At 38.8% G+C, this 15,839-nt stretch overlaps 1 protein-coding gene across 3 annotated transcripts in view; it reads left to right on the top strand.

Moving 5' to 3' along the window:
• LOC307174178 (solute carrier family 12 member 5-like) overlaps positions 1-15,839 on the top strand; it is an 80,599-nt gene that overhangs the window by 39,364 nt on the left and 25,396 nt on the right. For all 3 annotated transcript variants that reach the window (XM_079897894.1, XM_079897893.1, XM_079897892.1), the window contains exons 2-13: positions 2,255-2,355; positions 2,444-2,575; positions 3,453-3,599; positions 5,467-5,521; positions 6,541-6,671; positions 8,004-8,251; positions 8,332-8,543; positions 9,987-10,154; positions 11,208-11,306; positions 11,534-11,591; positions 12,668-12,842; positions 12,929-13,047. In XM_079897894.1, coding sequence (XP_079754020.1) covers positions 2,255-2,355; positions 2,444-2,575; positions 3,453-3,599; positions 5,467-5,521; positions 6,541-6,671; positions 8,004-8,251; positions 8,332-8,543; positions 9,987-10,154; positions 11,208-11,306; positions 11,534-11,591; positions 12,668-12,842; positions 12,929-13,047 — 1,645 coding nt within the window. The remainder of the gene's footprint in view (positions 1-2,254; positions 2,356-2,443; positions 2,576-3,452; positions 3,600-5,466; positions 5,522-6,540; positions 6,672-8,003; positions 8,252-8,331; positions 8,544-9,986; positions 10,155-11,207; positions 11,307-11,533; positions 11,592-12,667; positions 12,843-12,928; positions 13,048-15,839) is intronic.

The raw sequence follows: 15,839 nt of genomic DNA, 5'->3' as shown, positions 1-15,839 counted from the left end.
GAGCTCAAGAATAAAGAAGGCAGTGGAAAGAATAGCTATAAGAAAAGTACAAGCATCGGCTACTGTCTTTTGTCCTACTCTTGGTTCTGCAACATTGCAAAACCGGAGCCATTCAAATAGACAGCAGGGCAGAATCAGCAGACCCCCTCAGTATACAATCCCCTCTTTGATATCTGTAATAGGCACAGAGATGCTCAGGGTCTCTTCTGGGGATTGTAACAATGAACCAAGTGCTTCTGTTATAAATTTTACCACACAGCACACGAGATGTCAATGATTAGGATCTATCTCAATCTGTAAACCCAATCTTTTTCTCATTATTCCTTATTACAGTGTGAGTCTGCTGGGGTTGTGGGATGGTGTGTGTCAAGAGAGCCAGAAGTAGGAGTTTCAGCCAAGATTAGAGAGAAAACACACTACAGTCACATAGGAACAAATGCACAAGTAACCAACTGATAAACCAAAAAGTACGATGATTAAAGCGTTGTGAGACCCAAGGATCCTTAAATGAAATAATTAACTTTTATTTTGGCTTCAGATTAAAGTGCTATATATCTGTATATACTATATAAACCTGGCATTCTGTCAAAGCATAAGGCTTGGTGGCGTATTGATTCAGCAGTGACAGATGAAATTACAAGGTGATGAATTGTGTGTTTAAAGGTCATAGGGTCGCAGGTCAATAAGCAGGCAAATGCTGTGAAAATTAAAATGTATGAAGCAGGAAGCATGATTAATTAAACTAATACATCAGATTAAACCGGGCAAGCTAAGAGGCAGGATTCCCTTGGCCATTTAATGAACATTCTCCCACATATAATTATGTTAGAGAAGGCAGGGAAGGTGACATTACAATACGCACTACAATTTAGAAATTCACACAATTAAAAACCGTGACGTATTTATAGGACACAAGAGCATCGTTCTGAACCTGTGAGGGTGTATGTTGCGCTACTTCAGAATAAACCGATCAAGGGTTCCTGTGATAAAGGATGTGCGGCTGAAAGCGGTAGTGTAAAAATAGGCTCAGAACCGGGTTGTTGCTATGGAAGAGTATGTAGAAATCCTGGAATTCCTCACCCACACATACACACACACACACACACACACTGATACTCAAGGAGTGCTGCATGTTGATGCGCTGCTGTTTTTCTTAACAGTTGTATCAATCCACCCCATTCCTGTTCTTTTCTCTCAGATGGACATGAAGTTGTAACGACTGGAATGATTGTACTGTACACAGCACTTAGTTTGTGTGAGATGTGAAAAAGCATTCTGCAAATTCTGTGAGACAAAGCACTCTTACAGAGAAATGAACATTTTTAACTGAATATGCTTATGTTTTAAATCTGATAATACCAGTACAACATCGTTCTTTAGTATTATATGCTAATGCGATGACGTTGATCTTATATGGGAGCAATGCTGACATATTGCAAATGGGTTGTTTTTACTTGATGTTGATTTTGATGAATACAATGCATACTGTAATTTTATACATATAAATAACATTTTTATATTTATTTGAAACCTAACAAACTTTTTTTTTTTTTTTTTTGCTTAAAAAAATATTTTAAAATAAATGCAATTTGTTTAGTATTTTGTTATCTGATGTATACTACTGTTCATAAGTTTGGGGTCTGTAAGATTTTTTTAAATGTCTCTTGTGCTCACCAAGGCTGCATTTATTTGATTAAAATACAGTAAAAACATTAATATTGTGAAATATTGTAAAAATCTAAAATAACTAGTCTAACTAGTTATTTATTGTAAGATATATTTTAACATGTTTAACATTTTAACATTTTCCTGTGACGGAAAAGCTGAATTTTTAGAAAAGCTGAATTACTCCAGTCTTCAGTGTCACAAATAATTATAATATGCTAATTTGGTGCTCAACAATAATTTATTATTATTATCAATGTTGTAAACAGTTGTGTTGCTTAATATTTTTGTGGAAACCATGATAAGGTTTTTTTTTTCAGGATTCTTGGTGGACAGAAATTTCAAACATTTGTAACATTTTAAATGTCTTTAATGTCACTTTTGACCAAATTAATGCATCCTTGCTGAATAAAAGTATTAATTTCTTAAAAAAACAAAACAAATTCTTACTAACTCCAAAATTTTGATTGGTTGCGTACAATTTTATATATATTTTTTTATATTTTTAAGTGTCCAATACTTTTTGGGCCCTCTGTTAATATACTCTATCTCAGATAAACAGCAATGTTTAATTCATGTATGTTCACAGGAGATGCAACATCCAAGGAGAGCAGCCCCTTTATCAACAGCAGCACCAGTGACGTAGAGAAAAGCCAGCAGTATGATGGGAAAAACATGGCTCTGTTTGAGGTAGTGCAGCACTGCTAATGAGTGTTTCAAAGGGTTACATACAGTATGAATGTAGGCTTACCCTTGTTTGTATGTGTGTGTTTTGTAGGAGGAGATGGACACTAGTCCTATAGTATCTTCTGTGCTGAGCAGCCTTGCCAACTACTCAAACCTGACACAGGGCAGTAAAGAGCATGAGGAGGCAGAAAACAATGAGGAGGCGCGCAAGAAAACTGTGCAGGTGACAAAAACTCTTCCATTATCTCTACACACTGCCAAATCACTACCGAACCTTCTTTTGGATGAGTACAAACTTGAACTGAATTGAGCTGGATGATAACACTAGTGTCTTCTGTAGAGCTGCTTTATCACTGAATCGAATTTGTTTCATAATTGACTTTGCAACATCAACACTGTTATTAAACTGAACTGAATCAACACTGAACAGACCTGAGCTGAATAATGACAATATTGTCTTTTTAGAGCTGCTTTGCGGCATAATTTGTTAATATTTGATGAAAGTTGCATCAATGATTCTGTTATTTTTCTGTTTAATGCTTTAAAGCAGCTTTGAAACAATCTGTATTGTACAAAGCCCTTTATACCATGGTCTGTCTGAATACTTGATTCTGATTCGCTGGAAGATGTGCATTAAAATCGTTTAATGCACAGTTAGTTCCAGTAAGTTTAATCACTGATCTATATTAATGCCCTGCTTTCGTTGAAGCACACACACACACACACACACACACACACACACAGAGAGAGAGAGAACCATCCAGGAGAACAGAAACTTATCAACGCTGCCCTGCAAAATAGCTTCCCTACAGAATCTCTACATTCAATTTCTCAGCACCGTTTTTGAAACTTGCAGCTTCACTGTTTGTAGACAGATGCTGCACAGAAGCAGGTAATTCACACTCAAGGACCATGGCATAAGACTTCTTGTGTATGTTAATGGACGGTACTTAACCATTGATTTGGTGGATGTTGATTGACAAGCAGATAAAATGGCCTTTTAATTATGCCATCTGTGAATTATACTGAGCATCATGTACCAGTTAATAGATTTACATGGTGTCCTGATTAATGATTTTTTTTTATTGTTTGATTGACAGGCTCCACGTATGGGCACGATAATGGGCGTTTACCTGCCATGTATGCAGAACATCCTGGGGGTGATCCTTTTCCTCAGGATGACCTGGCTGGTGGGCGTTGGAGGCGTCCTGGGAACCTTCGTCATCGTCTTCATGTGTTGCTCCACGGTCAGTCTCAGACGCACATACACAGACACTGCAGGGGCCGTGTGTGTGTGTGTGGGGGGGGGGGGGGTCTGTTACACCAGTTACACAAGCTCCAACACTAATACTACACAAATAGCCTTTCCATCATTCATATCTGAATGCACTTTATAGCATTTACACCAACAGAAAGGTCTCTTCAAACCTCGAAAGAAGAATTTTTTATCACCATTATGCAGCATGACCCCCCAGAGACTCCCCCTCGAGAGCTTAAGGTTTCCTTTTACCCCTCTGCATCTTTAACTGAAGATTGCTTACAGTTATACAATCACTTTGTTGTAAGTCACTTTGGTAAGTCGGTACGGGAGCGTCAGATGGAATTTCTGCCAAGAACATAAATGTAAATGCTTACATGTGGTGTTTGATTTCAGAGCTGCCAGTTAAGCACAAGCTGCTGGTGATTCTGGTGGCCTGCGTGTTTGCATGTGTTCTGTGCATGCTCGTGTCACATATTGGTGAATATTTGCTGCGGTATTTTCTTTCAGAGTGAGTTTGTGCAGTATTATGTAAGTGAATGTGCAGTGCTGTCCCACTCTGAGCTCTTTCCCCTCCTGTCATATCTGCTTTAATATTGTTTGATATAAAAAAGCTGAAAGCTGTCTCTTCAGATTCTACCACCATAAATCCCCTAAATGACCCTTTTGACCCTGCCAAACCCCAGATACACTCAAACTCGCAGAATAAATTCTGTCAACCTACACTCACTAGTCAAATTCACAAGGATTGTTTCAGTCTTGGCTACGCTGGCAGTATATGAATACTGAGTGCTTTCAAATAAATAATACTCTAGCTTCCTATTTTAGAATTTGAGTGCATCAAATATCATGCAGGTTACATGAGTGTAAAATGTGCTCAAGCACATTTCTGTTTAAAAGTTTGAAAGAAATTAATGCTTTTATTCAGCAAGGATGCATTAAATTGATCGAAAGTGACAGTAAAGATATTTACATTGTTAAAAAAGTTTTCTATTTCAATGAACGAACAAGTTCAAACAAGATAGCATAATGTACAGTCAAATCACTTGTTACACAGCTTTCCAACCCATAAATAATGAAGGGGACATTAAAAATTGATTTGATAATTAACTGTTTTAAAATCATACCTGTTTATTATATTATAGTCTATTACTGTGTACAAAACAATCGCTCTAGCAGCAAGACAAACACTTCAACAATATATTTTTGTAGGCCTGCTATTAATTCTGAAGTCTTCAGTTTTTATTGAATGTTTGAATGAAATGAGACAGACAGCATGTCCGTGGTATGAAACCAGAGACATGAAAGAAGTGCCGACCTCAAATTACCGGATAAGTGGTCATTATTGGTCGATTGCGATTGACGACGGTCATTATTGGGAAATAACTGACCTTGGAATGTTACAAATGACCAATCAGAATCAAGCAGTTCAGAGAGACATGTAAAAACAAAGATTATTAAATGCTGTAGAAGTATTGTTCAATGTTCATTGTTAGCTCGTGTTAAATAATGTAGTTAACTAATGTTAACAATGAAACCTCATTGTTAAGTTTTTAATTACCATCCCAAAAATGGTGTATTGTTAATGGTATAACATAATTACAGAATTCATGTCTTTATGCAGGGGTGTTACTTCAATTCATGGGGCCAGGGGCAAAATAATTTTCCCTCTTTTCCCCTACAACCGATGAATTTGCTAAACCAGTAAAAATCCCACTCAACTGCATAACCTCCCAATGTTTATTTTCTAATAAATAAATTTTTCTTTCACAAGTCACTGGGGGACTTAGTGGGGGCCTCTTGTCTCTGTCACTCATTGTCCCCATTGTATTGATCTTTATTTACTTTATTTACAGACTATGCTGACTGCGATCTCAATGAGTGCTATTGCCACCAATGGAGTTGTGCCAGGTGAGCAGAATTCACAGTGTTTGTGTATGCGTGCAGATGCCCAGAGGACGGCTGTCCTGTTGTTCTTCATGGGCAGTTAGCTACAGTGCACAGTACAGCTCCCAACTGTGCTGAGATCAGCTCCAGGCTCATAACTGTGTGTTCGTTTGTGTGGATGCTTGTATGTCTCTATTTATTTGAAATAACAGTAGCCTGTGTCATGGAATTCTTGAATGTCATTTCAAGAAGAAAAAAGTATGATAATAGTAGCTATGTCTCAATCCACTTATTGTTATGTGAATTTTGGGATATCACAAAAAAAAAAAAAGTTGAATGGAAATTCCAAAATCCACATAACTAATACAAAATGTGCATAAAAAGCATGTGTGCTCAATTGAAGTTGCTCATTTTTTTATCCAATAAGAAGATGGAAACACATTTTCCGAATAAATCACTCCATGCACAACAAAATACTCAGATGACTTCGCCCCAACTGAGAATGTGATTGGATAACTGGACTAACCAGTGGACCAATTTCATAGCACAGCATCTCAAATATTGGTTTGGTCATTCTGAAAAGCCTGAGCTAAAGTCTATCATCAAAATGACTTGATTACATCCCAGAACTGTCTCACACAATTGCTTTCCCAAACACCAGGCATCTGCCTCCGAATGCAAGATAACTTTACAGTGTTTATACAGTGTTCGTCTGCACACTCTGAGGCGCAAGTCATTTATGATGTACGAAAAAAGAGGCACAGTCCCTTTCCTGATTGCAGCAACTTCCATTTTTAGTACAGATATTTGGCGCCGGTTTCCCAGGAAGTGACGATTGTGTTCTCTTGGATACATGGGATGGAAACGGTGCTGGATTCGCAAATGTTTTATGCAATATTACAATTAAAAGTAACAACAAAACAAAGTAAAATTCACAACATTGGATGGAAAGAAAGCTACTATTAGCTATTAGTGTGAAATGCTGTTCTATTTAACTCTTTAGATGTATATGCTTAATGGTACGTTTGTTTGTGTGCTTGTAGCTGGAGGTTCATACTACATGATTTCTCGTTCACTGGGGCCGGAGTTTGGCGGGGCCGTTGGTATATGTTTCTACCTGGGGACCACTTTTGCAGGAGCCATGTACATCCTGGGATGCATCGAAATCCTACTGGTACAATTTCATTGGTTTTCGCTTAATCTGACATTCAGTGTCAAACTAATTCAATTCAAACTAATTCAAGCAAAATTTATCGATACAAACATTGCAAGCATAGCTGACAAGCTCAGCAGGCAAGGGTCCAAACTGTAGGAATAATTACATTATTGAGCATCTATTTTCTTAGATTTATGATGATTTTTACAAAATGTATTTTAATTTATACTGAATATAATATGTCCACTGAAAGAATCTTCCAGGTCCTACTCTGCACATTCTTTGTTTTTCTAGAATCTTCTGCATATTTGAACCATTGCAAACAGTGACTTTATTTTTTTAAGATTCATACACTGCACTGAGGATAATTAAAGGGTGAGTTCACCCAAAAATGAAAGTTATCCCATAATGTACTCACCTTCAAGCCATCCTAGGTGTATATGACTTTCTTCTTTCAGCCAAACACAATCAGAGTTTGAAAGCCTGAGTTTTTGAAGCCCAAAAAGTGCATCCATCCATCATAAAAGTAATTCATACGGCTCCAGTGGGTTAATAAAGGTCTTCTGAACCGAAACGATGCGTTTTCGTAAGAAAAATATTAATATTTATAACTTTATAGACTATAATCACTGGCTTCCTGTAACTGCCGTACACCAGTCTAGAGTGACTTTTGACCTCTGACCTGACGCATAATGTATTTATGAACTCAGAAGCGCAGAGCAAAACAAAACACCGGTCATGAATTAGAGGTCTAAAACGAGAATTTTTAAAGAGAAATGTCGAAGGAGCTTGAGTTTGTTGCCCAGTCCTGTTTGTTTGAACCGCGAGATGCATGTACTCTCACCTAAGCTTACGTTACTCCTACTTCCTACGTCATGCGTTAGGTCAGAGGTCACTCTTCTGCTGGAACTAGACTTGCGTACGGCCGTTACCGGAAGCCAGTGATTATAGTTTATGAAGTAAAAATCGATGGAAATTTTTCTTACAAAAACGCATTACTTCAGTTACTATTCACTCCCATTGTAAAGCTTGGAAGAGCCAGGATATTTTTTTAACAAAACTCTGATTGTGTTTGGCTGAAAGAAGAAAGTCAAATACACCTAGGATGGATTGAGGGGATATGGGATCATTTTCATTTTTGGGTGAACTAACCATTTAAGGGACGCATGCATTAACAGCTGGGGAGTTAACAGCAAAAACTTTTCGATTTTGATGACTGGGGTAAATTTAAACTTTTGTCTTCTGTGAAACATGTAAATATCATATTTGGCTACTGAAGGGCAGTACTAAATAAAAATATCTTAAAAATATTATTATAAAATCTTAAAAATATTATTGATTTTTTTGTAGATCTACATTGTGCCAGCAGCTGCCATTTTCAAGATGGAGGGTCTGGAGGGAGCAGAGGCCGAGGCAGCGTTGTTGAATAACATGCGTGTGTACGGTACCATCGTGCTCTCCTTGATGTCTTTAGTTGTCTTTGTTGGTGTGAAGTACGTCAACAAGTTGGCCCTTGTGTTCCTCGCCTGCGTCATTCTCTCCATTCTCGCTGTCTACGCCGGGGTCATCAAGACATCTTTTGATCCACCTGACTTTCCGTAAGTAGAACTTTTTGGGATTCAGAATGTTCCTTTAGGGCACAGAGCGTCCATAATCATACAGACCTTATCCTGTATAGGGTGTGTGTGCTCGGGAACCGAACTCTTGTGTCGAAGAGCTTTGACATTTGTGCCAAGACCATAGAGCAGGGAAATGCCACGGTCACCACCAAGCTTTGGAGAGCCTTCTGTGACTCAGAGTTCCTGAACGCCACCTGCGATGATTACTTCACCAACAACAACGTTAGCCAGATCCAGGGAATCCCTGGAGTCACCAGTGGCATCCTGGCAGGTTAGGAGACTTACAGACATTGATACTTATATATTCATCACTGTACTTTTACTATTTCAAATAAATAATACTTTAATACTTTTTCAATTAAATTATGTTCTTTTGAACTTTCTTTTATTTAAAGGTTTCCACAAAAAAAAATATTAAGCATGACAATAATTTTAAATTGTAATATTTCACAATCTTAATGTATTATTTACTGTACTCTATTTATAGTATTTTTGATTGAATAAATGCGGCCTTGGTTAGCATACGAGACAAAATTTTGAACAATAGTGTATTTTTGTAGTGTAGAGACAACAGTGTATAATTATTGTCTTTGTTAGCATTTTGACAAAAGATTTTAAAAGATTATGTAAGCATATTGTGTAGTTGTTCCGCTTGGAGTCAATTTTCCTGTGAGCTTTTTGTTTTTCTATGCATTTTTCTTTTTTGCATAGTAAAATAAAACCTGCAGCTGTAGTTGGCCTTTTTTTGGCAAATAATTTTGTATTATTATTATATTATATTATATTATATAATATTATATATTATTATTATATAAATAACACTCTATATAGTGTTTTGTTCTTCCCTCATATTTAAAAATTTAAATATTTTCCTCATACTTTGAAGGTTTAATCAAAATTGTTTCAACATAGAAGCAAATTAAATACACAAACACACTGCCCGGCCAAAATATTTAAATAGGCAAATGCAAATGAGTCTATGATTGGAGTTTCATTATTGCAGTTATTATATGTTTCTAGCATGTTAAATGTTTGTGAAGAGTTCTTCTAACCCTAATTGATGTGTGTAGCTTTTCAGTTCTTAAACAACCATGTAGGAAGACACATCATGACCATATTCCATTATGACAATGTCAAGATTCATCAGGCTCAAACTGTGAAAGAATGGTTGTGAGGGAGCATGAAGAATCATTTTCACACATGAATTGGCACCTTTGAGTCCAGACCTGAAATTCATTGAAAGTCTTTGGGATGTCCTGGAGGAGACTTTACAGAGTGCTTGACTTGTATTGTAAAACAAGAGCTTGAACAAAACTTGATGCACCTCTTGATGGAAATAACATCACAACATTTACTTCCATCAAGAGGCGCATCAAGATCTTGTCTTCCTACATGATTGTTTAAGAAATGAAAAGCTACACACTCCATCAATTAGGATTAAAAGAACTGTTTCCAAACATAACATGCTAGAAACATAGTAATCATGGCAATAATTATCCAATCATAAACTCTTGACATAAACATTTGCATATATAAAATGAACTTAAAATAATGATGTTGAAAAAATGTCCATACTATTTTACAAATTTCGAACTCCATTTGAATATTTGAAATGCTTGAGTATACTAGTAATGTTATTGTTGAGCTTTAATGTTCAAAAAATGTACTGATTCTGTATTTAATGTAATTTTGTTTTTAAAATTCTTCTTCACAGAAAACCTTTTCAGCATATTTGCTGAGAAAAATACATTTATAGAGAAACGGGGTATAGCTGCCGTACTCGACCCTGAGGCCCCACTAACCAACACTAACCGATATGTCCTCGCTGACATCACCAGCTTCTTCACCCTGCTGGTCGGCATCTACTTCCCCTCTGTCACAGGTCAGTACAACAGTTCCATAACTACTAGGGGAATTATTATTACAGTTTTTTTCAACTGCTTACACAAAAAATCCTTACTTGTCACACAATTTCTGAAACCTGAACTCAAACATCAGAACCACACACCAAATCTGCAAAACCATACACTAATTATTGGCCTTCGACTCAGTTTTCAATTTCATAAAACACTTTTTGCAAACCTCAACTCTATGTAACACAAAAATCTAACAGGAAGTATATTGACTTTAATTCATCAGTGCTTCACACTAATTCCTCACATGTACAAACACTCATTGTTTTGCTTAACACCAACCAATCATGGCTTTAAAATAGGCTTATAAATAGGACAACGGTCAAGTTATAGGTTTTTCAGACTGTGTAAAACTGTATTCACAACCACAAATGCTTACAGTAAAAAAATAAATAGTTAGGTTTCAATATTGCTTCCCTGTTTACCGAGAAATTTTCAACATCTCTCTGCCAATTACTTTCAATCTTGTACGGAAATGTACATAGGAGCTCATGAAAGAAGAGCTTTAGGTTTTGAATAACTGTGTATATGATATATCCAAAAATATAATATTATGGCAAAGGTGTTTGCAACGTAAGATGTGAGGCATTTTGCATTTTGTGTGTGCAATTCTTGGATTTGTGTGTAAAGTTTTGAAAAAAAAAAAAAAAAGATGCAAAGTTTTGAAAATGTGTGTAAGCAGTTGAAAAAAACTGTAATAGAAATGTCTAGTTTACTTTTTTTTCTGTGTATACTTTACATACATGTATAGACACATCAATTTTAATCTGACTTATGATTTATTTTTATTTTTGATTATTACTTAAAATCAGTTTTCAGTGGATAAAGAAAGATTAAATTAAAAATTAATTCAAATTAAATGACTAACAATTAAAAACAAGATTTTTTTTATTCAGTAAAACAGTGAAAGCAAATTTGCTGCGTTTTTGTTCTTATGACATTTGTTCTTTTCAGTCTAGGCAAAACCTGATCCACAAACAGACCCAGTGTTTTCTGACATAATGTTTGTGTGTATGTCACAGGCATCATGGCTGGTTCCAACCGTTCTGGTGACCTGCAGGATGCTCAGAAGTCCATCCCTGTTGGGACCATCCTGGCCATCACAACCACCTCCATCATCTGTATCCTTTACTCCAAAGGCAAAACCGCTCCAGCTTTGCTTAAATAAATGACACAGTGCAGAACTGCACATCTTGAAATATACAAAATACAGTGTAATTTGATATCCAGGAAACGACAATAATAAAATGAAAAGACTTGATATTTTTCATCTGTGGTAAAATAGCTAATATAGTATGAACGCCTTTTTGCTGCTTTGTGTCATACTCCTGAATTTTTGCTCTCGCAGACATGTCTAGTGTGATTCTGTTCGGAGCCTGTGTTGATGGAGTCGTTTTGAGGGACAAGTGAGTCTGTAGTTCTAGTCAGTGTTATTTTATTATCACTGACACATACTATTATAGTTTTGTTAATTTTTAAATTAGATTTTTTTCTGTCTTCGTTTTAATTTTAATTTCTTGAGACACAAGAAACAAACACATGGGAAAGACAAAAGACAACTAAACATAATTGACCCTTTTTGCATTTCCAGGTTTCTCAGACTAGTTAATAATAAGAACTAGTTTCTTGTAATTTGATGCAAAGGTAATATAATTCAAAGTATAGTGTTATAAATGTACATACATTAAAAAATAAATAAATAAATAAATAAATAAATATATATATATATATATATATATTTATATTTATATATATATATATATATATATATATATATATATATATATATATATATATACACTTTGCAGGATTTGCGATGTTGATAGCTATTAAAACGCATCATCAGTCTGTGAAAAGGGTCCATGCTGAAAAAACTAGCTGAAGTAAAATAAGTTTAAAATGTTTTATATTTCATTTTAAGTGTTATTTTTTTAAGATATTACTTTTAGTTATAAAAAACTACCTGGTTCTACTTTTGATTTACTTTAGATTCAGTATAGCCTCCAATTTTATTAAAACTTTGATTTCAGTCAGTGCAGTTCAGATCAATTTAATTAAAATAACTTCCACATAAAAATAAAACGCATTTCATTTATAAACTAGTGTTATTTTATTTTATTTTATTGTTTTTATACTACTCTAGTATTTATTACAATTTTGGATTTAAACACTTTTGAATTTTGTTATGTGCTTTTGCCATGTTCATTAGTCATTTGTTTAAATATTTCTGTTTAGCTTTAATGTATTTAATTTCATTTTTAGTTTCATCAATTTTAGTATTTCAACTTAAACTTTATTTTATTTTAGTTAATTGCCAAGGTTGCATTTCTAATACATTTTTTTTTAGGCTTTTTAAGTTTTTAATCTAATCTTTGTATATTATAGGCTATTCAGCATAGTGAAAAGGCTGAAGCCTTATTTCAATTAACGAGAATTTATTGAACGCTATTAGTTAACAATATCAACACTGTTCTAAACGCAGATTTGGGGAAGGCGTGGACGGTAACTTGGTTATTGGCACCCTGGCATGGCCCTCGCCCTGGGTCATTGTGTTTGGCTCCTTCTTCTCCACCTGTGGGGCGGGGCTTCAGAGTTTGACAGGAGCGCCCCGCCTCCTTCAAGCTATCTCCCGCGATGGCATCATTCCTTTCCTCAGGGTACATGTATATGTTTGCCAATCTCTGATTATCTCTCTGTTGATGCTTCCATACTTGATCATAAGTGGCATTTCTTCATTTTACAGGTGTTTGGCCATGGCAAAGCTAACGGTGAACCTACATGGGCTCTCCTCCTGACGGGCTGCATCTGTGAGATTGGCATTATCATCGCCTCCCTGGATTCGGTTGCACCCATTCTGTCAATGTAAGCAAGCAACTACCCAAATGCACACAGTGCTCCTCATTCTTTATGATTCCCAGAGAAACAACAGCAATAAACAGTTTCCACTCATTTACTGCTGTAATAAAACTTCTTCACTATGCTGAATAGCCTATTTTCCAAAAGCCTGTTCTTCAATAAAGTGCTGCAGGGATGACATCAAAACCCGGAAGTGGTTCCCTTGAGATTTTCCTATGGGTTTTTATTATAGGGTTTTTAAGTACGGTCTGTGGTGAACATGACGTGATGTTGTGTACAGTTTACATTGTTGAACAAAACGTTCAAGTATCGCCAAGTTCCTCTTCAGTCGGTCAGTCGACGGCACGTCGAGACCGACGAATAGGAATCTCGCTAGAGAGGTCAATCTACTTCGAATGAAACTAAACGAGCCAATGCACATTGGCATGCAGTAATTTGCAACAGCTGCTCTGCCATGCAGCGCGGGTATATAATGAGTAGAAGGTGCGATTGCACTTCAGCTTTTTGCTTCGGAGCCAAGCGTTTCGATCCTGTTCTCTTCAGTGAGTGTTTATATTAAACGAGCGAGCTCTCCAGGAGAATCTCTCACGTTTGGTACGGGCATACAGAGCGGCAGCGGGGTCAACTTTTTTCTCTCTCTCTCTTTTTTGCCTTTTTGTGTTTGTGTTGATTGTCACTGAGCAAAACAAAAAGGCTGTTCTTACAGCTGGTACGGTGCGCCAAGAGCGCTGAAAAGCCATTCTTACCAGTGGTAAGATCGCCGTGAGGGAGAGACAGCGCACGACAGGCTGCACACTTCCCTGTCTGTGTTCGCTGCGACCGTTCCCCTGCATGCTTCAGCACCAAGGAGAGCAGTCCCCTGAAAGAGCTTACACGGGTGGAGCGTGTCTTTTTAAATATGTCACTCTACCTGTGTGTTTCTGGATGCGTTCGTTACCTGGGATTGCGGGATTGTGTACCCATTGTGGGAAGATGACCATCTCGGAGCTACGGTCGAGACTCTTGTTCCTGCAAAGTCCCCACGCCTCTGCCGCAATCTAACCCTCCTCAGAGGGTTACTTCAGGGCAGTAGTGCGGGTGACCTGAGGATCACAGTGAGCGCGCTTCCTTCGGGGAACCAACCCCCTAGGAACCCGCATCCCTCCCACGCTCCGCAACCTGTAGAGCCACCGAGGGAACGCGCGGGACCATCCACGAGGTGTATACCAGCCGTATCCTTTGGCGCTCCCCAAGATGATCAGATGTCGATCGCTGCATCGGAGGGTGGGTCAGACTTCTCCAGGGATGATGATTCAGTCCCCAAGTCAGACCATGAGATGATGGCCATGCTTTCCCAGGCCGCCAACAGGATCGGGCTCGTGTGGAACCCTCCACCGTGTCTCGAGCCCTCGAGGCTGGATGATTGGTTTCTTGGGGTGGGCCATGCTGGCTCTCAGCAACCCACCCCAGTTCCTTTCTTCCCGGAGGTGCATGAGGAGCTCAATGGGTCATAGACGGCACCTTTCACTGCCAGAAACCATCCTGGTGGCTGCTCCTCCCTCACCACCCTTGATGGCAGACGGGCTAAGGGTTACTAGCACATCCCTCCAGTGGAGCGGGCTGTTGCTATGCAACTGTGCCCTAACTCCACCTGGCGCGGAGAGCTGCGTCTCCCTTCCCGGGCCTGTAAGCACTCGTCGTACTTAACCGGCAAGGCTTACAAGGTCTGTGGGGAAGCCGCTTCTGCCATACACGCCATGGCATTGTTGCAGGTTCATCAGGCCAAGGCACTGAAGGACCTGCACGAGGGTGGTCATGATCCCCAAGTTCTCCAAGAACTTCAGACCTTGCGGTTCGCGACATACTGCTGGCAACTCGAAGGTGGCCGACATACTGCGATCGTCCACTATGATGGTCCAAGAACGTCATCTCAGGCTGTGTCTGGCCGACATGAGGGAGACCGACAAAGTCAGGTTCCTTAACTCCCCCATGTCCCAGACCGGCCTCTTCAGCGACGCGGTCAAGAACTTCGCCCAGTTGTTTTCAGCTGTACAGAAGCAGACTGAGGCGATTAAGCACATCCTGCTCAGTCTACTCATCACCGGGTGTCCTCCTGTGACTGCCCTCGCTCCCGCTTCGCAGCAGCAGCCTCCACCTAAGCGGCACCAAGGAGCCAGTCCAAGGCAGGCCACCCCGTCCGTCCCGGTCCCGGCCAAGAGGACGGATGAATTGGAGCCTTCACAAGCTACCGTTCAAAATGCTTTCAAATGCAGAAATGCATTTTCGAATGCATCCGTCCCCGAGATTGGTTTGCAGCGATCGACCTGAAGGACGTGTACTTTCATGTCTCGATTCTTCCTTGACACAGGTCATTTCTGTGCTTTGTGTTCGAGGGTCGAGCATATCAGTACAAGGTCCTGCCCTTCGGGCTGTCCTTGTCTCCCTATGTCTTCATGAAAGTCACGGAGGGGGCCCTTGTTCCAATGAAAGAACAGGGCGTTTGCATCCTCAACTATCTTGACGACTGGCTCATACCAGCACACTTTAGAGATCAGTTATGCGAACACAGGGACCTTGTGCTCAGGCACCTCAGCCTGTTGGGTCTTCAGGTCAACTGGGAAAAGAGCAAACTCTCCCATGTTAAGAGGATCTCTTTTCTCTGTATGGAGTTGGATTCGGTCGCACAGACAGCGCGCCTCACAGAGGAACGTGCTCAGTCGGTGCTGAACTGCTTGAACACGTTCAAAGGCAGGACGACGGTCCCACTGAAATTTTTTCAGAGGCTCCTGGGGCATATGGCAGCGGCAGCAGAACTCCGC

Source organism: Squalius cephalus, assembly GCF_949319135.1.
Source record: "Squalius cephalus genome assembly, chromosome: 16".
Classification (NCBI taxonomy): Eukaryota; Metazoa; Chordata; class Actinopteri; order Cypriniformes; family Leuciscidae; genus Squalius; species Squalius cephalus.
This window is presented reverse-complemented; position numbering and strand designations above follow the sequence as displayed.